We start from the raw sequence: 25,580 nt of genomic DNA, 5'->3' as shown, positions 1-25,580 counted from the left end.
ATGTCAACTTTCGATTTCAAAACTTTCATACACCTTTCTACATATGCAAGACCGAAAGTTAAGAATGACCAATGCATATAACAAGTCATCCCTAAACAAGCGAAAATCTGCAAATGGTCATAAAATTCAAACGACTTCACGAATTCTGAGACTTTAAAACGAGTTGGTATAGTTAAAAAAAAAAAAAAAACCGTCAACCGGTTTCAAGGTATGAATTTTTCTCGCGAGGAAGGCGATTTATTGAAAGATGATCCGTGAACTTTGGTCTTTAGTTGAGTCGATTTTTTTTGTATCTCTTCCAAGTTTCTTCTGAAAGACGACAGATATTTCACGAATCTTTTTGGGCTACACAAAAATGTATGTTCCATACATATTGCACTTGCGAATAAGAAGCGAGTATATTTTTCTACATACTGTTTCACATTTATTATACTTAATATTGGGGAATTCTTCCTACTTTCACCGCCAGTAATATTATTTCAGGTACCAACGACCTTGCCTAAACGGTAAGACAGATATATGTAGTATACCCGCAGTTTGGAATAAACTTGACTATTCATCGACTATAATATAGAAATTTTCACAAATCAACCTATAAAATCGTCGAGTTGCTTTCCGATTTCACCTTGTACAATATTTCCCGCTCTCTACCGATCGACTGATAGATTTATATCCGCGTAGATTTATCGAGTGAAAATCATTGATCCCAAGATCGAAAAACTCTCCGTGTCTTCTCCGAAGTTTTTTCCTTAAAATTCTTCGCTCGTGTTCTATTTGACAAACACGTAATCGGAGGATCTTAAACTCGACGCGGGATGATAAAATTGAAATTGGCACTAGGCCAGCCCGTCTCCCATCCCGTCATCGTCGCCGTCGTATAACGTGTATCCCCGTCCAAGCAAACTTCATCGTGATCCACGATTATTACTACTACCATCAAAAATTACGGCCCGTCCCGTTCCCCGATACCTTCGCGTTCCTGATGGGGTCGTCTTCTCGCAGGAGGAGCACCGGTCCGTCTTCTCCTTGCGTAGGTGTGAACAGGCACGATAAGTCTGGGCCTAGGAATCAAGAATCCGCCCTGACCGTTCCCGTTCCCGCTCCCATTCGTCCTGGTCCCCTTGCCCTGACCATTGTCCGAAGCGTCGCTGTCGGTGGTGAGCTCGCTGCTCGACCTGGGCGAACGGTGCTGTTCAGGGGATGCGGAATCGCCGTCAAGAACGCCTTCGAGCTGGGATATCACCTTGGCGTACGGTTGCCTAATATCCCCCTCGGAATTGCGTGTCACCGACGAATTCCTCGAGGTGTTAGTCCAGTTAACACCGCACTCTCGCCAGCTGGCTTCGTACAGCAATTCCATGGCACGGCCTCGAGTCGCATCCGGGTCCAGAAGCAGCTCCGGGTCCTCGAGGACGGCGCGACCCGGGTAATTTCGGACCTTCATGTTCGGCGTGGGTTGCGCCAACCTCTCTTCCAAAAGCGAGTATCACGGTGTCGGATGGTACCCGAATCACCAGCGACTCGTGCCGGGCGGAGAAATCCGGTTGCGTCCCGACAGCCGCCTTACACCAGTATCGTCCAAGTTCCTTTGTTATTCGCGAGGTCCACTGTCGTGCAAGCTGCAAGAGCGCGAACGGCCGAAGCAAGGCTCGTTGGCTCCGGAGGTCGTAGGCGGTTACAGTCAAGCAGTCAGGCAGGCGAAAAGGAGCGAACAAACCACCGACTAGCGGTACATCAAGATGTGGGAGGAATACGCGGTGCACAAAAGACGGTCATTCAAAATTCAGCTGTGATATACCGTTCTACCTGCAGTGATCGGTCGACGAGTAAACGTCATCCGCACGACCTTTGACGCCCGAGCAGCGCGAACGCGATTACGAACCTGCGGACGACCCAGAGATCACACGATTTACACACGATCGACGACCAAGGATGATTTCACTTTCCATTTACTCGGTAACGACTAGGAAAGAAACGTATCTCGTCTCACCACGCGGTGTTTACGCGACCTCGGAACTCGATTTCACTGAAAATCGTCGACGACGACGACGACGACGATGCCGACGTTGACTTACACTCCGCGTCAGCCGTCACCCGTCGGTTTGGCAAGGACAACGAGCTGCAAGTTGTGCCATGCCGGACATGGTGTAGGCCCTCTCGGCACGTATAGACTTCACTGACAGAGGGACCCGGGGCTGGTGAAAACTACGCCCGCGAAGACCCACTCTGCCCCGCGTACCCTCTCCAGCCACCACTGGGCCGGCTATTCACCAGCTCCCACTGCTGCTCTACTCGCCGCTCGCTAACGCGAGAGAAAGGGCAGCGGTTCTCATTCAGCGAGTTGGATTTACTTCGACATCCGCTGGTAACCACATGTTCGCGTCTATGTACGTACAAATCCGTTGCTCCGCCTGCAGTCTTCGGTCTCACGGTCGTTTTCCGCATCGATACGAGAGCTTCGCGTGTTATTCCCGCAGGTAAGCTCCGTCGCATTGTGCCTGCGCATTTCTCGCGCTGCCCAGGTATATAATAGTGATAACAACAACAATAATAATAACGAAACCAGCGAGCGAATCCTTAATTTGCCAGCACACGCGGTATCGTGTATAAGCATACACCCGCATCTTTGTACGATTAAGAAGTGCTCAACCCTTCGAAGGGTCACTCTGTTTGTTCGTTATTTTTAATACGATGGATTCATTTTCAAAATCGAGATCACCGAACATGCATAAACGAACGATGCGAGTATACGTGTTTGTACGTATAATGTAGGTAGCGTGAATTTACTTGGCAAGAGGAGAAAAGGTTGTGATAACCTATACTGCACTGCAGCGATGGTTTCAAGGTTTCCGAATAAATGTAGGTATTGCGAGAACCGTGCGACGACTGCACTTATAGTTCCTTTCTCTTTCCATGACGTTGAAAGTGACACTGATCGTATAGATATGGATTTAACAGTTAGCGTCACGACTTGATAACTCACCTTCCATGACGAAGACGATGGAACCGACATCACCTTCGCGTATGATTACCGATCCAGCCGGAAATGAAACGGGGTACATGCAGTCAACGATCTCCCGGATCTGGGTGAGCTCCAAATTCTTCATGAAGTCATTGTCTAAAATCGCAGCCTTGATCAGCTCGCGTGACCTTGATGGTAAAAAGAATGGAAAAACATCAAGATATTACTTGTGATAATTAAATTATATTCTATGGATATTATACTTGTACAGGTATTACCGTTGGTATATCTCGTCTCTTGATAATCTTTACAATACGATCTGTATACGCCGTATCAGATTCATCGTTCCATATCATTTCATAGTGAGCAATTAAAGAGTACGATAATGTGTGGTAATATGTACAGGTAAAGGTGTAACTAATATCATCCCAAAACTCCGGTATTGTATGGACAATTTTTTTTAAACAAGTGCGGTTGTAAAACTCCAGTTTACTACTAACAATCACGAATGATTGCCACTGCGGGAGAAACGGCATCACGTTTAATCACTACCTAATTCTCAAAGTTTTTAGGAACTCCGTACAGACGGCACGCTTCGCTAGAGCTTGTTTAACAGAGTGTGCGTGGCTTACATCTAACCACGACGAGTTACAATATGTATGTCCTTTACATAACACTGTTCATCCACGAAAGACGAAATAAATTGATCGAGTGAAAGAATTAAGGTTACATTTCGATAATTTAAAACATGAAACCTCCAGTCGGTTTTCATCATATTCGAGAAAAACTTTCAAAGCTTGAACTTATTGAAATCCATAAAACTTTTGATCAATTCTTGACGCATTGTAATTTGGAGGTTTATAATTACGTACGTGATTCCACATATCAGCTACACAAAGATTGGGAATATAAAAAGCACTTTCTATGCTCAACGAAGTCGGAACTAGACATTCCTCAAAATTTTGTTCACATATTTCTGTACTATCGTATCTTCCAGCAGCAAGACAGGGTTTCTAAAGCTTTTGATCATTGAACTTGGCGATTTGATAAAAATAACTTCAATAACTTCAATAATTTCAATACCATACTTTGATAACTGGCATGAAAAAATGTGTAAACATAATGCAACAAAGATTGCAGAACGTGTTCTAACATCGTCTTACACCTGCATCACGGAAGACCTGTTAATACAGCGAGTCCTTTTTTGTTCTCCGTTCGTTTCCTTTTCTCCCCACCGTTAAGGTACCTGTAGTAAGCCCCCCGGTTACCGGCAACCTTCAACTCCCTACAGACACCGAAATTGAGAGGATTGAGAGCCATGAAAAGCTGGCGTATCACCGGCATTGCTAGTCGCGCAACGCGCTCTGCGCACCAGCTGTAACGCACCAGGTAGTGGGGCCCACGGATTTCAGTCGAACGTGGCGTAAGGGGGGCCCGACGATACGGACTCGGTTGAATAGACGCTGCCGAGCTTTTGCCGTAAGTAAGTAAGTAAGTAAGTAAATAAATATACAGGTAAGTAAGTAAATCTATAACCAATCGCACCGTTACCAAAGAATCGGCGTCCTTGCAAGGACGCTTTGTGACCACCTGTTCGAACAATCTTGTTGAAACGAAGCAAACGAAACTGTTTAATTCGCGACGATCGATGCGTGATGCAAATGCATTACACGCTTGCATTGTCGTGTGATGATCGTGCTCACCGAATCGAACGAATTATCCTGCTCTAGCAGTGAAAGTCGAAGAGTGAAAATCAAAGTGTAATGCACGCCGTGCAGTCTGTTTATATACAGCTTGCAGCCTATTGACGCGAATTTATTATGCGAATATAATTGGTTAATGTACGGGGTGGAGGTACCTACATGTCGTTAGCGATCTCGATACCTCGGACCGATTTTCAAGACTCTCATCGTTACAGTAAAGTAGCGTCTCTTTAATTATCGCGATCCGCATAATTAATTGGCAAGGATTAAAGTAGCGAACTCGCATACATCCCGATCTGCGTATGATAAGCGGCGATGAATTCGCAACATCTAACGAAAGTTGCGGGGTTTATTCATGACTCAAGCGGCGCTAATCGGTATCTTACCTAATTACTTTCTCTTTTCTAGTACAAGGAATTGGAGATATTTTTATGAAAACTGTATTATTTTCCACAGTTTTGTCATTTCTTTTTTTCCGTCAACACTTTATTTAGAAAACCAAATCGAACTACCGTTTGCAGAGTTCCTCGCAGTCTGTTTCAGGGACATAATGCGAGGCGTTGATACTGTACGATACCCGACACGCTTTACCGAGAACAATAAACTCGTTTCTGGAGATTTCAGATAGTTGAAAAATTTTCACACCACGTCCTTGAATCTCTTGCCTGACCTGAACTTTCTATAATATTATACGCAAAGCGGAGAGAAATTAATATCGTAATTATGAGAGCCCTATGCATGCACAGTACGCTATAAACCGAATCAGGGTATACGTGAGAATTGTTTCGAAACTCGAGTCCTGCGTATATATCATTACATTTTTCATGAACCTACGGACATGTATAATAATACAAGTACGCGGTCATTCGCGATGTTGAGAAACTGGATGACGATGGATATATACGGATACGTAATTTATGTTTCTGCGGTTATCGCTCAACGATCTCTTGCGCGGTAATTTTGCGTTTCTCTAGCATACTCTGGTTAATTTTAGACGCTTATCATTGCCCGGAAAGAATAAACCACTATACGTTATGTGAGTGTGTTCACGTATGTATAAAACTACGGATATATGCCAGGAATAAACACAGCGATCTCTCCAGATTAAATGAATAAACAAGCAGTTTCAATATTTTTTTTCACCATATCAAATTTCGCGCGGAGCTGCAATTTAGACGGAACACCGACCACGAAGAGTTTCGATGATCGGCGTACAATCTACATATAATACCGGGCGATTGTAATCGAGCTTGATACAGGAAAAAAGAAAAAAAAAAAAGAAAAATAACGAAGAAAAGAAATGAGAGGATCCCAGCCGCAATATAATTTTACGTGATTTTAAACAAAGACCTGCGCATAAATCTACACGAGTCCAACGGGAATGTATTAATCCAGCAAGCCAACGCCTAACGGAAGGTTTCTAAAAAAAATAAAAAAATAATCTGAGTTTCTTCTAGACACGCCACTCGTAGGTATTATTGCATTGCGAGTATCTCATATTTGTCGTATACGCGCCACCGTGTGAACGCAATAAGTTGCAGTTATTATACCCTTGGTAGTACAGCCGAATTAATTAGCATCACAATTAAACAAGTTGCGTAATCTGCACTTCGAAGTGTTTTATTTTTTATAAATTTCGATTATTTCCCATTACGCGACTAAGTTTCGAGAACAGTAAAAACGAAATTCCATCATCGCCATCGTTCGTAACAATTTCTGATCTGTAACGGCTTTTTTATACAGATATTATCATCGAATAAGTGAGCATTTCTCCATAGACAAAAGTACGATCCGGAGATTACTTCTTGCGCAAGTCTACGATGTTTTGTGAAAATGTCGATCAAGAAAGCTTTTGTCATACAGCCTTTAAGATTTTAATGATTTGGATTTTCATTAATCACCAAATAATTGCTAGTAAAAAATTTCCAATTTGTTGGCAAAAATGTAGACCCTACATGAGATCTCCCCCTTCTCTCCGTTATATCCACCTGTACATAAAATACATTCGCTTATAATAAAAACGATAGAGCGCGATGGCGTCACAGATCATTCGCGAAATACATGTGCGTTGAGTTGACGTGATTTTCACATTTAATAGTCCTTAAATGGACTCCGCACAGATACACTTGCTCGTTAATATATTACGCCATCGGAGATACTCGGAATAGCTATATATATATATATATATATATATATATTCATGCCTGTATACTTATAGAGATACTCGTGTTAGCAGCCTTGAAGAGCCTGCGGTGAAGTGTCTACGAGCGAATAGAACCGCTTAAGATGAAGAAAGAATAAGACGAAAAAAAAGAAATCACATATAAATAGGTATGTTATTATGCCCGCGAAACGCTCGGTTGGTCGGTCGCATGCTTCAAGTATTATTTACGAATTTTTGAATTTCATTTTTGCTTTTAAATGTAGCTATGCAAGTGTTCCTGGCTCTCAGTATCGTCATCGTTATACTATCGTCATTGCATACCAGACATTTGTAAAAAAAAAAATTGTTAGATCTCATGAATATGAAGAAAGAAAAAATGTATTATACATATAAATATTTACACATAATTCATTATAACCAAATATCGGCGAGAGTATGGCTACTGTGCGGATAATATTCGCGTTTAGTATTCGCATTGTGCGGTATATGCGTCAACGGAAGCGCCGCAAAAACGGATATGTTAGGGGCACAGAGACGTCGTCTGCGTCAGCAGGCCGCGTTATCCCGTTTCGAAAGAGTTTCCGCAGGGTTGCATTTGTATGCAACTCCGATAACCTCGAGCATAACGAGGAAAATACGCGATTGTGTGAATTTCCGAGAAGAAAGGCCGCCGTCCGCGTCATCGAAGCGATTTGATAACAAAGGGCCAAGGAATACATACGTAGATAAACGATAGACACGGTTTGAACAGAGCGACAAATTGCAGGGATCTCGTATACCGGCTGCCGGCATTGTCACTGTGACGATTTGAAAACGTGATCGGTAAAAAACCGGCGCTTTCGGGCTTTTACTCATCGATTATACCTTTGGGGTTTGCTGAACTTGGCAACGGGCCTGGAGTCTTTCCTTATGGGTTCGGCGGAGATGGCCTGCCTTTTGGGCCTCTGTCCAGGACCGAGGGGCCCGGTGGACATGCTGTACTCGACGATCTGCCGAAACTTGTCGATCTCATTTTGGAGATACCGAATAGTTTCGTCCCGCTCATCAAGCGCCTTCTCAAGGGCCTCGACGGCCTCGTCTCTCCGTCGAAGGGTCTCCGTTCTCTCGTACAGGATCCTCTTCAAGTCCCTGACCGACTCCATGACACTCGTTGACGCTGACCGTCCACGCTTCACGTTAACACAAGTCTTTTCCAGTTTGTCGCCGATTTCTTCCCGATCCTCCGTAGCGAGGAATGAATGATAGACACGTGGTGCCTCGTCTCGAACGGTGAAATAACTCCGGGACACTGACTGGGCGTTGAGAGCCGGGCCGAAAATCCTCGTCCTTGTCCCGCCCGTTACTGGGGCACGAAATGTTGGCCGGAGGCCGCAGCGGCGGTGGCGGCCGCGTTTCTGTGAAAGGCGCGCATCCCGACTTCGGTGCTCGCTCCCCGAAGGATTCAATTGGTAGGTACCAAGCGTTTTAGGTCCCGGTATGTACGACGATCGTCGTTCGGCTAGGTGTAGAGTCACGAGTAGGAAGAGCGCCGAGCGTCGGGACGAGCGGGCGTCGATGACTGAGGTGGCGGGCAGGAAGAGGTGTAGCGGCAGCCAGCGTAGGGCCGAACGAACGGCGTTCTATTTTTAAAATAATTTTCAATATCTATATGTATGTACGTCGTACGAAAAAGAGTGTCCTGACTCTATCCAGCCTCTCTCGTTCGCGAGTTCAACAACGGCCGCCGCGGGTGATCTTTCTTTCGTTCTTTCTTTCCTGCTTCCTTTCACCTCGACGACGACGACGCTTCGGGACAATGACGGCCGTTTTTCGTATTTCGTTTCTTTTTTTTTTTCTTCTATCTCGTCGATGTATCTAACGCACGAACTCCTCTCAAGTACGCGGCACGAGTCGGCGGGATTTGCTTGGCCCCCGGCTCTCTCGTCACACGCCGCAACGCCCTAGATTCGCGGCCGCGACGGCCATGGTGAACGCCTCACGATTGCCCACCGAGGACCGTTTGACATGCGCGGCGACGAAGACGAAGGCGGCAGCGGTCGTTCCGTCGACGAATTGCGTTCACCCGATGTGCAGCGATTCTACTCGCGGGACGAATTACGGACTTATTGTAAGCGAACCGACAATGTGACGAGAGTGGTTAACTTTGACGCGATGGAAACATTGCGGGAGAAGAAAATCTGCTCTCTTTGACCGTGACTCGCACAGAATCCTTCAAACGAAATTTAGTTGTTTAGTTATTTCTCTTTTCTTTTTTCTACAAGAAAAAAGGGGGTACGGGAAAATTTCTTTCCGAGAGAATAAATGATTCGAACAATTCAATTCAACTCTCTTCGTGGCACGGCCACTATCAGTTTCTGTAATTTTATTTTCAAAGCTCACTTTTCCGCGGGATAATTTCAGAGATTTTGATTTATTGTCAGTGACGCGACTCACTCTTGTATCTGACACGCGGTGCGTATGCTGCTCGGATTTACAACATGTGTATTATTTAGAAGGAGGCGGGTGCGGTACCGAATAACTGCCAGCCAGACACGTACTGGGTCGCAATATTAGCTCGGCTCCGACTTTTGCCTCAAGGAACAGAACTAGCCGGCCGGCCGGCGTTGTCCTCTCCCCGCTTTCCTTCCCCTTCCTGATGCGGTTTTTCCATACCGGGCAAAGACCGCAACCTGCGTTGGACGTCGTCGTTTGCGCTGCTGCTTATACACACCGTAGCTGGCATAATACGTACCTATGTATTACATAGTAATACGGTGATTGCAAGCTTGTGTTGCGCAATTTGCATTTCTTCGCTTGTTTACCTCTTTTTTCTATCATATATTTGTGCACTTATTCCTTCAAAGTGCGGCCCGCAAACTGCAACATAACGCCGTGTATGCGGAACGATAATTCCCGAAGGAATTCGATTGGGCCGCGAGAACTTTGGGCGATTAATACAAACATCTCGCGGGACGGTCCAGCAACGGGATTTTTGGTCGCCCCGCGTTCTTTCAGCGTCAGCTTAACAATAAGCGATGATGACAGCGCACAGTTGCTTGCTGTAGTCTCATCGTCGGTTATTAATTGTATCGGATTTATTTTAACGATTCATTAATGAAACTATGCGCCTTGCACGACTCTGCGAGCGATGATTTAAAGTAATGATTCAAACCGCCGCCACCTCGTTTACCGCGTATTTAATCAGCCTTTTTCCTCTATCGTCTAGCGTCTCGCGATGAATATAAAAATAAAAAATGAAGTGATTATGAACGTTAAACAGGAAAACCACGCTGATAGGAGCATTGAATTCTATATTTAAAACAAACTTTCATATCCATTTATATGCCTAATTTCATTAGTCGTATTTTTTACTGACTCATTGTCAGTTTCCGGCGGGGTTCAACGGAAAGCATATGTTTGATAAATCAAGTGGGAAGAAGATAATAACATGTAAAAATAATCAAGACAATAGCGAAATTTGATGGACATTTCTCAGTATTATTACTGCATAAATTAAACCAGAAGTTTAGCCGACGAATTTTGTCACATGGATAATTATAATTATTAACCTTCAGTGTGGTTACCTGCAGGCCTTATTTCCACAATTGGAGGTCGTAATAAAACCACAATACATAGTCAATCGGATTAAGATTTGATCCGAAATTATTTCAGATAGAATTTACATAGTAACCGCGGATTGTAGAGGTTTGATTTCGTGTGCGATGGCTTCGGTCTAATGTATGCATAATTATATTGGATATCATATTAGAAATAAAAATCAATCGTAGGAAAGACAAAAATCAGAAAATATTAGTCTGTTTATAAAAACGTAGAAAATTTATGATCAGATCATCTTATTTTCTCTGTTGTACCAGTTGGTAAGCGCGAGCAAAATATTTGATATCATTCGAATGTCAAACAAGATTTTGATCATTTCGTTGCCTGAATATATAAAAAAATGATACAGATTTAGTTCGTCATCGATTGGTGGACACTTGGTTGGGAGCACGAATTTTCTTACCGACGGCGACTTTGTTGTATTAGTTTGCGTGTGTAATAAATCTGCTCTGTCAATCCGTTGACCGGACAGTGTGACTTTTTTCCATCAAGGAAAATCAGTATCATTACCAGTAGAGTTTTATTGCGATTAGAAAAAACCGTGCAGTTTTTCCCCACTGTTTGTCTCATGTACCGAGTAAGAATGGAAAAAAATACTCGTGATTACAAAGACAGATTTTTCTCCACAATTCCGATAATCATCGTGTATAAGATACTTGTAGTGCAGAGCGATATCCAACATAGTTTAAAATTCTTCTACCAGAAACGTTCAAGATAACCAATTAAATGTTTTCCATTTCATTGGACAATTATACTAACAACCGACGGACCTTTACCCTGCTCTTTCTCTTTTCACGAATAGCAAATATATCGCAAAGCCGATATCGTTACGGTAAGTGCTGAATTACCGCACGAGTGAAGCAGAGGTAGTAAAAATGAATTGATATTACAACAGAGCAGAGCGACTAATACGCGTGTGCGTTGATAAATGAGTAATGGTAATTATTAATAAAACTGACTGTACACACGGTACCAGAAGAACTAGATGTTAAAGAGCGTTGACACCGCGTCTGTTGCCATTGGAATGTAAAACGAGGTTTCAGTCCGATAACAATAATAAACGACTATTAGTATCAACGGCGTCGCTGCAATAGTCAGAGATCGTATCCGTATCGAAGCGAACATAAAAAAAAAATATATATATACATATATATATATAACAAATAGGTTTCGTAACGGAGAAACAACAAGGAACTGTGCGAGCTTTGTTTAGAACAAGAACCAATTTCTTTACCGACCGAACCGAGGGGCAAGCAATGTAAGCGTACCAACTACTAGCAAGGCACGCCGAAAAGAAGACCAAGAAGTAAGTCGACAGGATTGACCTCGAGAAGGCGCCACCGCTCGGGGAATCCATCTCGAAGCGATTACCGCCGATAGGTATCCACGCATGTGTGTAAGATAAAAAAGACGAATAGGAAAAAAAATCATACGGCATACACACAGAGGTGAGAATCCGAGCTCTGCGTACGTGGGCGACGGCGTGGAGTCAGCAGCACCGGCTGGTCCTCGGCCGTGTGTGCGAGTGGTTTTAACTTTTAAAATGTCGCCAGTGGCCGTGACAGGATCTATTTTTAGCTCTTGGCGAGATAAGCGCGGGCGGCTGGAGGGGGGAATTCGGAGACGGCGCGAGCCGGGGAATCGGTAGTCGGAGAGAGATGGGAAATAAGGGAATCAAAGAACTAATTATACGTGACGTCACTCGACTGGTTTCGACACCGACACAAGTGCAGCGCGTACAAATGCGGCAACGGCAGCGCCGGCAAGTGGGCCAGAAGAACCTCCCTTGATATAAACGAACGACGAGGACGTCGCCTCGGGCAATACAAATGCCGCGATCTACAGGCTTCGTGTCCTTAACGTACGTTACATCCGTAAGAAACGTACGAAAATGATACGAAGCGTGCACGTGACGTAAGACTGACCCACGCGTCGCGTCTCCTGCACAGGGCTTGGTAAAAGTTGTTAGATACGCGTAAAAAACAAAGTTTGACATAATCTCCTGAGAACGCATGGCGTGAATACCGAGCGATTCTCGCCGTAGCCAGAAAAACCTCCTTCGCTGCTGCCGGTTACCACCGACTTACCGATTCGCGAGTTTTAATCTCATTTATAAATATTACTTACGTGTACGGTTTATTATCTTTTTAGAAAGCGCACAAGGACGTCTGGCGCATGCGTTCTCGTTTGTAAAGGAGCGGGCATCCGTGTGCTCCGTGCTTATACCACGTATTACGTGCATACGCGCATATCTGGGCATAAGTGCAAGTGCAAAACAAGCACTTGACGCAGCCGACTGAGTGGGGCGCCGAGGGGGGTGGAACAGAGGGGGTGAGAGGGTCCGGCAGGTGTTATAATACGCGTAGCTATTTGTCATACCTATCCTCCTCCATCTACCTTCGCCCGGCTGTCTGCCTACCGCCTAGATGTGTAGGCACACACGTTGTTACAAGAGAGCGTTTCAAAACAATTTGCCAACGGTGAAAAGGTGGGTGACCTTTAACCCCCTGACAGGGAAATCGCAGGGGCATCACCGCCACCTCGCCGCGGTCGCGTTGACGGCGTCAACGCATACATATGTGCATTATGCCTTGAACGGACTCTAAACGTCGGAGCCGTGAGTAGCGACCAATTATTTCGATTACTCGGATTATTTATACATGTTTTTTGCATAATTAGACGACTCGGAGAGTAGACGCTATTTCGGACAACTCGCTGCAACAAGTAGTAGTGGTAGTAGCAGTAGTAGCAAGTGAGTAACTCGGGCATGTCAGGATCGAGATAGACGAGGTGCTAATCAAAGTCAGGCGGCGAACCGGGCACACCCACACATGTGTTGGCATTACCCTGGTGAAAATGACGGATGGACAAACACGGTCCTGTTAAAACTTTGCATAGTTTTTGTTTGCGTATTGTGTAGCGACCTAATCGAAATGTGTCCGTTAAAATACATTTCAAATATAATCGGGGAAAAAAGTCTAACGTAAATTTGAATAAAACCCTGTTCATCTACATGAATTATTTCGAGGGGCAGCCGTGGCAATAGGCGGACATCCGTAAGTCGGCTGTTTTGCAAAACGATCAATCTCTTGGTTTAGTCTGACAAATTTTTCAAAACCGAATAAATCGACACCACGCGCTGCGTTTTATACGTCGAATCCTCGTTACGTCCCCGTCGTTGCTGGTCTCCGGTGGCGCTTGGCGCCTGTTTCATATTTCCTCAGATATACGCACGCATCTCATTCCGTTCTCCTTGTCTCTCATGCGCGCACGGGCGCACGCACACAAACACTTTCTCTCTCTCTCTCTCTCTCTCTCGCTGTCTATATCTGCACCTCTGTCTGTCGCGCGGCGAGAAACCAGGTCTGGATGTAATGCAGTCGTGATAATAACAAGACAATAATTAATAACAGGGTGGAGGGGGGGCGGAGAGTTTTCGGGTTTAAAAGGGCGACGCGCCGCTGGGATGTATCTGCGATGATTTACCAACCTGTCGCTCTTGTCGATGACCACCAGCGGGGCCAGGACCTGCAGAGGAGGCTCAGCCGATATTCCCTGGGCCCGTTGCTTCCTCGGTTGAGGTTTCCCGGGCGTCAGGGGCGACTTAAAGGGCAGCACGCTCAGGAATTTGTCGAGGTGACTCCGTAGCTCCAAAATCTCGACATCCCGACGGTTAACCTCGGCCTCGAGCTCGACGATTCGCTCATCCTTAACGCGCAGCAACTCCTGGAGTTCCCGTAGAGTGCTCATCGTTAAATCTCCGGGGCTCGGAACCCCGGTCGGTGGAGGTGCGGAGCCGTCGGTCACCGGGACGACGGACGCGGCCAGCTGCGAGGGGTCCTCCTCGTCGGCCAGCCGCTGCTGCGTCGACGAGAAGCACAAGGAGTCGAAGCACACGCGCATAGACACACAGGCGTCGCCGATACGACCACACTCGCCTCCGTTCATTCACTCAATCGCCAGTTTACTCCCGCGACGGATGACCTGTTGCGTTGGTACAAGTCCAGCCCGCGGACGGCGGCCACTGTCCACGGCGCATGCGTTTCGGTAGGCCTCTGGCGGTGCCCAGCCGGAAGCGTTTCCACCTTGGTCGGTAAGGTAGTTTCGCTCCGTCAGTCATCGCGGGATCTTTAAACGCGAGCGGCGACAACGGGCTGATCTAACGTTAGAAACAACGCTGCGTCGACCGTGGGTGCCTGCCTAGCTTAATAAAATTTTCTCCGACTACCGACTAGGAACGAGAAAGATCGTTTTTCCAGCTGATACCTCCTCGTTAAGGAAACTTTAGATACAGTTTGAAGACATCAGCCGTTCGGCTGAATTCATGACGTAATACAACGAGTTACGTTGATAGGGTTTACAGGATGAGAGGATTGACGGTTTGTTTGCATATGATTCGACCACCCACTTTCGCTCACTTTTGTGCAGATGCTGTACCAGTTTATGGCTGTACAGGAATTCGTATAGAGATATGCAAGTTTTGGTATTAATGTAACGAATGATGAACGTTTTGCTAGTGGATTTGAAAAAACTTCTGCGGAATAAAAGTGTTCTTATTTTTTATCTCTGTTAATCTTTATTACTTTATAATGCCCACTTGAATTATCCTTCGGAATACCGATCCAATCCCGTTGCCGCCGATTACTATAGAAATAATGTACATATAATAAAGAAAGAGAATTTCGTCGATACCAGACCGAAAGTTTTCAATGAAGCAATAATAAACGGCGGAATGCAGGAAACAGCACGGTCGATTGTTTGGTATGAAGGAGTTATTTCTGTGGGGATTGTCGCTCGTGAAGAGTTCGAAGATCAAGCAATCGAAGAAATGCTGCGTAGATCGTGGAAAAACCGATCGCTTCCAGAAAAGAACAAATTCGAATATATCAAATCCGGAGACATTTTATCGATAGGTGATTATATATAGATTACTCATCGCTATTTACTTTTAGAGATGCTATAATTGTACAAAAATTGCAAAAATCATTCTTATCTCCACGTTTGTGTTTCTTTGCATTGTACAAGACACCAGCGTATTCTGATAATAATTAGTAATTTATAGATATTAGAATTTAATCAGCTATTTGGATCACGGTAAACCTTTCCTCAAACGCCAAATGGTTTTGCGGCATTATATCGGAACTGCCATGAGCAGCCCGATGAGCAGTCTTTATCGTTGGATTGAGATTAAGAATGTAACTAGTTTTCAAATTAATCTAATCAAACGCCTCTTCGAAACACACCAACCAAACCCCGTTAATGTACATGCAATCACATCTCGACATCGCATTCCAACGACATAATATGTAATTAACTCAGCGATCGATAACGATTTATACAAACGTCATGAAGTAGCTCTATCGAGTGTATTTACGGCGCCATAACGTAGATGCGTACACGCGCTGAGTCACGGTAGTTCATAAACTTATAAATATCCATGGACAGAACTTTCACTTCGCGGTCACAATTAACTCGGCGAAATGTTATGGAATATATCCACGCCACATTCGGGTCGATTTGAATTTTCATAAGGGATATATATATGTTGATTTTCAAGTTTCAAGAGATTGTCCCGGTATATATATTACACGTAGCTGCAATACATGAATCAGTAATTTTCATAATACTATGCTTCCAGACGTTGCTTATATGACCGAAAACCATAAGTATCGATTTGTCATATATTTATGCACGGATGTAGATAGTAAATGAATAGACAATAACGTCACAGTCCAATTAAATCCAATTATACTTTATGGCTGAAAAACTTTTTCCAATTTTCGCTACGTGCTTTTGACGTTGATTATCAGCCCACGGTCATATGGAAGTTTTCATGGCTGATCGCGAGCAATATGGCGATAGTAAAACTAATCAGCTGATCACTTCGAAATCATGATAAAAATATTAATGTAAACTGTAAAAAATTGTCAGTGTTAAAATCATCTAAAAATGGCCGATTTGGAATACTATAGAACAATTGTTATTCGTCAGATTCTCAACGACGCTTTTATTCTCCTGCAGGTGTTTGCGTGGATGTATAAGGTAGCTACATAACTAGGTGAATAAGACGCGTAAGTAATCCTGGAAGCTGAAGCAGAAGGCCCGGGAGCGTGCTTCGTTGTAAAGTTGAAGCATTGTCTCCGGCGTCGCATCTTGTCTAGTGACGAAGTTAGCTGATTGAACGCCCGGAGCGAAAGGGCGTGTAATGGATATACATAAGCCAGGGTAGCTGGTGGTGCTTCACGGTTATAGAGAGCGCGGATCGCGCGGAGCTACCGTCGTAATTTCATAATAGCATACCGACGTTAATAACACCATCGCGAATGAGCGAGCGAGCAAGTCGACCAATTTGCATCGCATTGTTAGCTCGTTACTGGAATCCATCTGTCCCGTCTATCCAGCACGGTAGGCATCCAGCCGACCAATCAGGCGTTGCGATAGCTACGCGAACCCCAACAATCAGCGTTGAAGCCGCCAAGCTCAAATTCGATTATCGTTTCTGGCATTGTTATCGTCGTTACCCGCGCTGTCTCACCCGACGCACCCACGATACGACCGCTAAAGAACCTCGAATGAAACCTTGTTGCCGCATCGTCACTTCTCCCCGTTTCGGAAATTCAATTTTTTTTCCACATCGATTCGTCAAAGGCCCAAATTTCACCGAACTGGATATCTTCCGAACCGTTTCAGTTACCCGACACACGCGGCCGCAACAACAACGTCAAAGCTTTATACGAATTTTCTTATAATTTCACAAATTAACGAATCCCTAAGAACATGTTTCCCCAACACCCAGAGCTATCCTGGTCCTCTTTGCAATTCAGAATTCCGTGTCAAAAGTCATCGTACGAGCAACAAAATTGAGCAAAGAGGACCTCAAAGCTCGACGTTTCATGCTTATGCTTTTGTGTCACGTGACTTGGAAGCGATGATTGCTAAAGAAATCTGGAGAAAGCTTCTGGTTCAATTTTTGTGATGAGATGTTTTTTATGGTTTTTTTTTTTTACAAGGCTCTAAGTGATCCACTGATTCCTTTGCTGCAGAGTATATCAAGCAATACATAATACGTAGATGCATAGGTCTACAAAGCGATGACTAAATTGCTCTGAAATGGGTTACCATTTTTCAAAGATTTCACGGTCCATTAGACGCGCCGAATCGTAGAACGTATGGTCGTATACCACATATGGCGTATCCCCGGAGCTATAAATTGCTCGTTCATTTTTCACCGTTTCTCCAATTCTGCAGCCTGAACAAAATTCATGAGAAGCATCAAATACCACAGGAGCGATCAGCTCTGAACCGAGCGATAAGCTGCGACTCCACATACCTACGTGGTGGTCGTACGAAACTTCTGAAATCCCACGACATTAGCGTGTCACATCCGAAGTTTTGTCGACGCCATTAAAAAACTCATTACAGTCGATGGGTAATTGCCACGGTATAAAACAAGCCTTGAACCGAATTGCGTTGATTCTCGGATGCCCTCCAAATGTGTATACGTCAGGTGATAAAGGGGCGATTCCGCATGCTACCGAAATCGTCGAGTTTCGTAGCGAATTTCGTTTGAAAATTCGATCAGTGGTACCGGCGCCCCGGACGATCTGGGAGGCCGAAGCGACGCGGGAACGCGAAAACTCGGACGTGACGAAGAATGGAGAACGGAAAGAGACGGCCTGAAGGCCCCCGGGGCTGAGGCTTTGATCTCAATCCCCCTTCACCCCGCCGCCGCCCCTGAAAATATCAACTAAACGATAACCGTATTTATTATTCATTCAGCAGCCCCGCCTGCCCTCCCCAGCTCCAATTTGCAAAGTAGTTTTTCAAAGAATTCCGTCGGCGCATGGCGTTAGAACGGCGTCGAACGAATACGAAATAGTATAGCTGGGGGTTGGAAAATCACCGGGAGTTTCATTTTCCACGGACCGATGTGTTCGGACGAATGGTTTTGGACACGCTTCTGATTTTTTTTTATTACCTTCAAACGGATTTTGATCCCTACACGTATCGCTTATTGGAGTTGACGGTAATTTTTTTGTATGTATTTATTTTTTTTTCTTTCGCTTATTTTTTGTAAAAAAAAAAAAAACAAACTATAGATTCTGAATACAGCGGTTGCGCAAGGTGTTTCGGAAACGTTTCGGGTAATCCGGTATAACGCGTACAGTGCATCGTTGCGGAGCTTGCGGAACACCGGCTTGTCTACGGGATCGGATTACGAGTATATTAGCCGGGATATGGGATCTCTTGGGATTTTAGAAGGGGGTACGAAACGGGTGGCGCGATATCAATTACCCCCGCACCGAGGTCAGCCAGACACGAGTTAATTGGACGCAAGACCCGAGATTCAACACTTTCTTTGCGCCTGTAATGTACTTTGAAAATATTTATACGTACATGCGTGGGGGTGTGCCGTGTTTGATGTTAAAAATGGAAGAAGGTAAAAGGAAATTCAGGGTCGCACACTCGCCTTTGTGCATAATTGGATAAAAGTGGTATTTGCACGATATTGCCAGGGCAACCTGGCGTGGAAATCCAAATTTAAAAAGGAAGAAGCAGAAAATTGTTTCACGTATTAGGCTCGCGGCATCTTATCTTCTAAATTGCAACACAACGACGCCAAAGTTTTGGGAAGGGCGGGGACGATTCTCGTAGAACAAATAAAGTGACAATTTGTATCTCGTCACGGGTTTGGGGATCGAATCTGAGATTCTGTTGGTCCGCAGGCTCCAACCTCTCCTGCATTCAACCTCCACCCTCGCGTTCCTCCCACTTCCACTCTCATCGTCCTCCGGGAGGAACCCATCCCCTCAAGGCGGCAGAGGAAAGCGAGGGATCGCATCCCGAGCCACGGTTATGGATTGACAGGGAGGACAGAGAGGGCGAGAGGGGGGACGGGAGGTGAGGCGGAGGGCCAGAAAATTCACTCGAAGGTCACCCATAACGTCAGACTGATTTTTCCCACTGGGATCGAACGGAGACTGGCAGAATGATTCGAGAGATTTCAGAGAGTCGGGATAAAGCACGAAGAAAATTTAACCTTCACTCGCGTTTCGAACGGCATTGCGTTATAACGATCACCTTCGACACTTCGAAGACGGGATCAGTTGGTTTTTTGTGTCAAACCCGAAGTACTCGTCAAAAAACTCTATATACCTACCGATTGCCTTGGTAAACTAAATCCGATGAAACGACGTTCCAAACATTCGCCATCCAGTGTTCTACGATCTTCGACCTTTTCATCCCTCCGAAAAATATATCCGTCGCAATTTTGTCCGAAACGTGATTTTGGAAGACCGACATCCAGAAAAGTGGTGCCGACTGCTGATGGGTTATATCTATATAATAAAAGCTATGAATTTGAAATTGTTCAATCCGGGCGCTGAGAACTTTGCTCTTGTTTTTGCTTTCTCGTTCATCCCGTCTTGGCGCGCAGCCGCGTCATTGCAGTTACAGCGATGCAACGGGGGTAAGGCAATATCGCGAGGCAAGAGTACAAGAAGCTCAGAACGATCTGGGAGATGGGAGGAAAAGAATGAAAGCGAAGACGAGATTGGCTCGCGTCTGCCCTCCGCCAAGCTCGCAGCCTTCGAACTTTGAGAGACACGTACGTTTACTACACGGCTTGCATCGACACCGTCAAGTGTTGGCGCGATGGCTTTGAGCCGGTTCCGTACGTCGGCCTCTCCGTCAGAACGACTGTCTGTCTGCTCGTTCATCCGTCCGTCTGTCTCCTGTCATTCTTCCCGTCACATTAGTGCCGACCCTACGTTCCGCAAAATGGAATGTTTGCAGCGTCTAATCAGATTTCGAGGGTTCAACGTGTATTAAAAAGACAGCTGTTCGAGTAGGGAATTGAGGCGGTCTGTAAAATATAGATATTGCCGAGCGCTGCGCGCTAGCTGCGAGACGACTTAGGAAAACGATCTCGGCAATGCGACGATCTAAGGAGAGTAATTGCCAAGAATATACTATATGTACGTACGGGGTGTCCGATGAAATCGAGAATTTATTACAAATTCCAGGGCTATTACAGGAATTTCCGGGATATTTAATTGAAAAATTCCAGGACCTTAAGTTCGTTTTCTTATCAATTTTTAAGGATAGGATAAGCTGGTTACGTGTTGAATAAAACAATTTATACAGTAGTTTGTATACAGAGTGAATTACTAAAATTTATTATTACTATAAATGTAATCTAACGCGTGCTAGAAATGAAATGTCGCAGTTTTCGATCAAAAATTAATCATGTCGAATTTTCCATAATAAATAAAAACATTTCATCACTTTTCCAGGACTTGAGGAATTATTTTTGTTTTCCAGGAGAGTTCCAGGATTTAACGATATTTAAGGTGCAGTTGACATCCCGTACGTAGTAGGCATACAAACGTATCGCTCTAGACGCGGTCGGGAAAAAGGTCCAATGTAATTTCTTAATTCCCCCGAAATCCTTTGACCTTCGAGGATCTTGGATCCCGCGGCCTGATTTCAATTACCAAACAATCGGGTAATCGCCAGATACCTTGTGTCTTATACACGGCGTTGTGCGGAACACGAGAATTAGCGGAATAAGACCAATGCCACTTTGCGCAAGGTCCTTGGTTAACTTACCGACTCTAACGGCTCTCCGAAGGCGTGGAAGAGACGTGGATGCGGGAAGCAGGACCCACGGGACCGTCTAAGTGGCGCCCAATCAGGAATTGTGCGCGATTACGAAGCGCCGACTCGCGGCTTGGCGCAGCACGCAGCGTTCAGATGCGCGATCATCATCAGAGACTTTCTCGGAGCGAGATAAACTCATCGCGAGCCGAGACTTAACACTTCGAGCCTCTGGGAATTCCCGGATTGTTGAGCGTCAAATTAGCAGCCGTATACCGGCATCGTTTTGTATCCGCGAGCCGCTCTCAACCTCCGTATTTATTCATTTATTCGTTTATTTACTTATTTGGCAATTTGCGACGCCGAATTATTCACTGCTCTCTTCTCCTCTACAGCAGCAGGAACGGCGCAGCTTCTCAGGTTCTGCGGATTTATGAAACTCGCGTGCGAAGAAGCAAACGCGATTTGGCCACTGCTCCGAATGCTCTCGCTGCATGCTTTTGTCACTGCAGCGCAATGGACGCGAGGCTTCGAGCCAGCTTTTCCTGAAAACGAAATTAAAGCCCGATGAACGGGCAGCCAAAAAATTGTCACTTTAAATTCTGGTCCTCATGGATTTGTGAAGAATATAAAAATAGACGATTGTTGCGTTACTTCGTTGTTTATACGTACATCTTCTATCGGTTAATCTCAAATTAAAACTCATATTCTCTCATAAATATGTAACGAAACCTTGCCGGAAGTTGTATCGTTTCTGACAACAGCGCTGCAAGCTCATTAACTGGTATTTAAAATCGCGGACAGGCAAAAAGGTCTGTTACATTTTTACGATAAGTATACTAATGTAAAACGACGATTAAATTCAGCTTTTTGTATTCATCGGTGTGGTAGGTAGGTACATCTAGTCGGTCTATATACCTCCTCTAATTTCTCCACCAATTTCCCATTTCCCACTTCCCCGGCTTTCTCTTTCTTCCTCCCTCCCATTCTTCGTCGTAACGTGGACCCCTACAGCCTAACTACCCTCCGGAGTTCCTCCCACGCCCCGAACAGTCAACCCTCGCCCCACCGTCAGGAACTGAGGAGCAACATGGCTCCGCGAACGCCGGGATCTACCCTTACCCGCCTGCGTTGCATTTTAAATCAAAGCCCGGGGTAACGCAATCACCAGGCATCACGGCGCTTCCACAATTTTCTACTTTAAGCTACTTTATATATTAGCGGCCCACCCCCGCTTTCCACCACCGCCGCGGCGCCGACGGACGGACGGACCGACGCCCTCGTATCTTCCTCTTTCACTTATATTCTCTCCTTATTCTTCGTCATCTTCGGTTTTCTCGTTCCCCTGTCACCTACTTGTATAATATACTTGCGTGCAAGTACCGTGATATGTAAACCGGTGCTCTCGGTACATCATCGGTTCCTGGCTAATCCGAGGTGACACGCTGAGTTTATTTGTTGCACAGTTAACTTCGTCGCAGTCACCGGCAGCAGCGAACATCACACTAATTTCTCAATCACGAGTATGATATTATTATAAATAAGGGTGACGAAATCATGGAGCTTGCAGAGTAATATTTCACGCCCACTTGCAGCGCAGCGCGATGAAAACACGAGGGATCTAGGAGGATCGAGTCAGACTGACGTTATATGTATATATATATATATATAGTTTCAGCAGTTGGTACTGCAGTTGGCAGTTGGCGTGGACCGCGTCTAATGCGTGTCACAGTGCGTAAATCGTATTAGGCGGTAATTTGGTGCGGTCTAACGGAGTTAACGTTTGGCGGATACTCGTATAGTACAGTCGAACGCGAAAGTTTTCAAAGGGTAGCCCGTATAGGTAGGTACACGGATCAAAGTGACAGCACTGTACCGCCGAAACCCGAATCCTCTGATGGCTCTGCTTCTGAAAAATATACACGAAGTGAACGACTCAAATTAGCTCAAGTTTTCACTTGACGTCCCCGAGAATCACGATTCGGCGTGACTGACAACGAATGAAATCTTTCGAACAATGGATTCAATTTCTAGAACTAGGTGTTCATGTTCCGGCAAGTACGTGCTTTTCAAGATTGAGTAAATCCAAATCGTGGTGAGATGATCGGTATGATCGTCCGGAGCGGTGAAATAGAATATCCTCTCGAGTGGTGAAATAGCAGCGATGTTAAAAAGGGCGCCAAACGAAGTTTGGTAAACTTGTGCGTTGTAACTTGAAGTAAAAGAGGCGCACTCAATTTTTTCAATTTCCGAAGATAGTTCAAATTCGGTGTTGCGTTTAATCTTTCACACGAAACAGTACCTACATACTTTTCCTGGGAGATTGTTCGGGACGAATCAGTTTTTCCAGCACCGTTCATTTTTCCTTTCCCCTTCTTCATTGCGATCGACGATCCAGTTAAGATGCACAAATTTGCACACATCCATATTGAAGAGAGAACGGAAAACGCGATGGTCCGAACGTCTGACCAGTCAACGTCTTTCACTACTGCAAAGACAGCGTTGGAAATTGCCTGAGCAATCCATTGCTCAAGCACTTCTGACGACGAGTGACAAAAGTTGATTCGGAGATGGTGGAAGTTGGGTATAAGAAAAGCGACCTGCGACGATGTACCTCTGATATTTTCGATTAATTTTGGCACAAGGTTCTATCACGACCCACGCGGTGGAGACAGGTAGAAATTGGTAATTGGGCGAATACCACGGCGGGTGGAAGATGCGGCTCCACCAGCAGGTACAGGGCGATGTAGTTAGGGACGACGTTGACGCTGTTACCAACACACTCGCGGCTCGCAAGCGCGGCGTGGTGTAATCCAGTCACCGCGTAACCCGATTATCCTCGTAACTCGGCCGTACTCTCTCCTCTCTCCTCTCTCCTCCCTCCTCACCCCCGGCCCACTCTTTCTCTCTCACTCTCTCACTCTTTCATTCTCTCTCTTTCACTCCCGTCCATTCCAGCTACCGCTGAAACCCGACTCTGTCTCCCATGAGACAACGAGCGAGATGCGCGCCCCGACTAGACTTTATATCAAAAGCTCTCGAACGATAGCTGGGTGTAATAGCTGCTTGTTCTGAAATCCGAATACTCCTGCATCGCTGCATCGGCCAAACACCCTTCGTCCGTGATTAATCAGTTGCACTTTTAATGATTCTATCATTTTCGATCAACGGGCGATGCGGCAAAGGGTTTTTTTCATTCATCGAATTTCTGTGAATTCATAGCCACGCTGATTTTCGTCTTGTTTAAAATCACTCGACGCGAATCCTGCTTCACTTGTCGTACGGTTAGAGATTTCTTCAAACATCGTGATCCAGGATCCAGTACAAGAACGTATAAATGGTAATATCGACCGCATCTCTCATCCCCTTGTATAACACCACTTCAAAGAATCAAAAGTGTTTGAAAATGTAACTATATAATCCGGGATGTAACCCGAGCCTGCGGGAGAGAGATCGGGGATTTATTAATTTCTTCCCAAGTGACAATCACCGCGGGTGTGTAGGTGGGTTATTGAATCTGAAACAGCGTCGGGTACCGGGTGAGTCTGCAGGGAGGGTGGGCGACGGAGGGCGTCGGGTTGGGCAGGGATGTCGGGTGGCGCACGGCGATACACGGAATCACTCTGGATATCCCGGTAAATACAATTTACACGGGGACGACTATCACTCGGTTGCGCGGCGAGGATCGCGAGGTGAGGAAGAAGGCGAAGGGAGGGGGAGGGAGGGGTGGAGGGGGGTTAGGACCACCAGCGGAGGTGTAGAGGAAGAGAGAGAGAGAGAGAGAGAGAGAGAAGTTGACGCGTGGAAAAAGAGAGGGAAGCTGGCAATCGAGAGGGGTGTTTGTCGCTGACGTTATTTGCCCAATAAAACCACGTGGGTCCACCCCCGCTTACGAGGGCCAGGGCTCCGCCCTGAGTTCCTCCTGGACGAAGAGGCGCTTGCGCGTTCCGCCTATCGCGTGCTGCCAGCCTCATCCGCGACGCAAGAGTCAGCCGGCAACGCGGCGATAGAATACGACGAACCGTAGAATTCACGGATCAACTATCCTCCTCGGGTCGGCGGGGAACGGGTCCTCAAAACTCAGTCACTCGCAGACTCAGTTGCTGTGACAACGCCGTTTAACGCGACCGTAAACGGTGCTTTTGTTTTGCGCGATACTAACGTTACTTCGCTAACGCCACCTCGAGGCTCGTCTCTGCAGAGGTCGAACCACAACCACCCCCTGGTTGGCAAAACAAGAAGAGGAACGAGGTAAACGAGAGAAATCGGGGGTGGAGCGGACGACGGTTCGAGGAAGAGGATTAACGCACTATCGTCCAACCAATGATGAACTCGACTCGTAATCACGGCTGAATCACATTTTTCTCGAGGACAATTATCACTTATGACTTTAGACAATTCAACTTCTCACGTATAAGAGGCCAGGTTAGAGCCAGTGTTTCATTAATGTGCCTGTAACATTTCAACGTCCAGGGACTCGATCAGCGGCTAATCAGTGACAAGTGCTGCGACTCCGTCTACAGTGCAGTAGCTAGATATCGTCGCATCGTTTCGG

The 25,580-nt window shown here is 45.6% G+C and overlaps 1 protein-coding gene across 3 annotated transcripts in view; it reads right to left on the bottom strand.

The window, feature by feature from the left end:
* LOC124310509 (cGMP-dependent protein kinase, isozyme 2 forms cD4/T1/T3A/T3B) overlaps positions 1-14,410 on the bottom strand; it is a 34,116-nt gene extending 19,706 nt beyond the window's left edge. Inside the window, exons 1-2 of one of the 3 annotated variants that reach the window (XM_046774535.1) lie at positions 13,917-14,410; positions 2,984-3,150 (exon numbers count right to left, since the gene is read on the bottom strand). In XM_046774535.1, the coding sequence (XP_046630491.1) occupies positions 2,984-3,150; positions 13,917-14,374 (625 nt within the window). In that variant the 5' untranslated portion in view covers positions 14,375-14,410. Of the gene's footprint in view, positions 1-969; positions 2,176-2,983; positions 3,151-7,693; positions 8,444-13,916 lie in introns of those variants that run through there. The other 2 variants (XM_046774537.1, XM_046774536.1) reach the window with 2 other exon arrangements.
* Between the last annotated feature and the right edge of the window lie 11,170 nt (positions 14,411-25,580).

Source organism: Neodiprion virginianus, chromosome 1 (assembly GCF_021901495.1).
Source record: "Neodiprion virginianus isolate iyNeoVirg1 chromosome 1, iyNeoVirg1.1, whole genome shotgun sequence".
In the NCBI taxonomy this organism is placed as follows: Eukaryota; Metazoa; Arthropoda; class Insecta; order Hymenoptera; family Diprionidae; genus Neodiprion; species Neodiprion virginianus.
The sequence above is the reverse complement of the archived record's forward strand: the minus strand, read 5'-3'. Positions and strand labels throughout refer to the sequence as shown.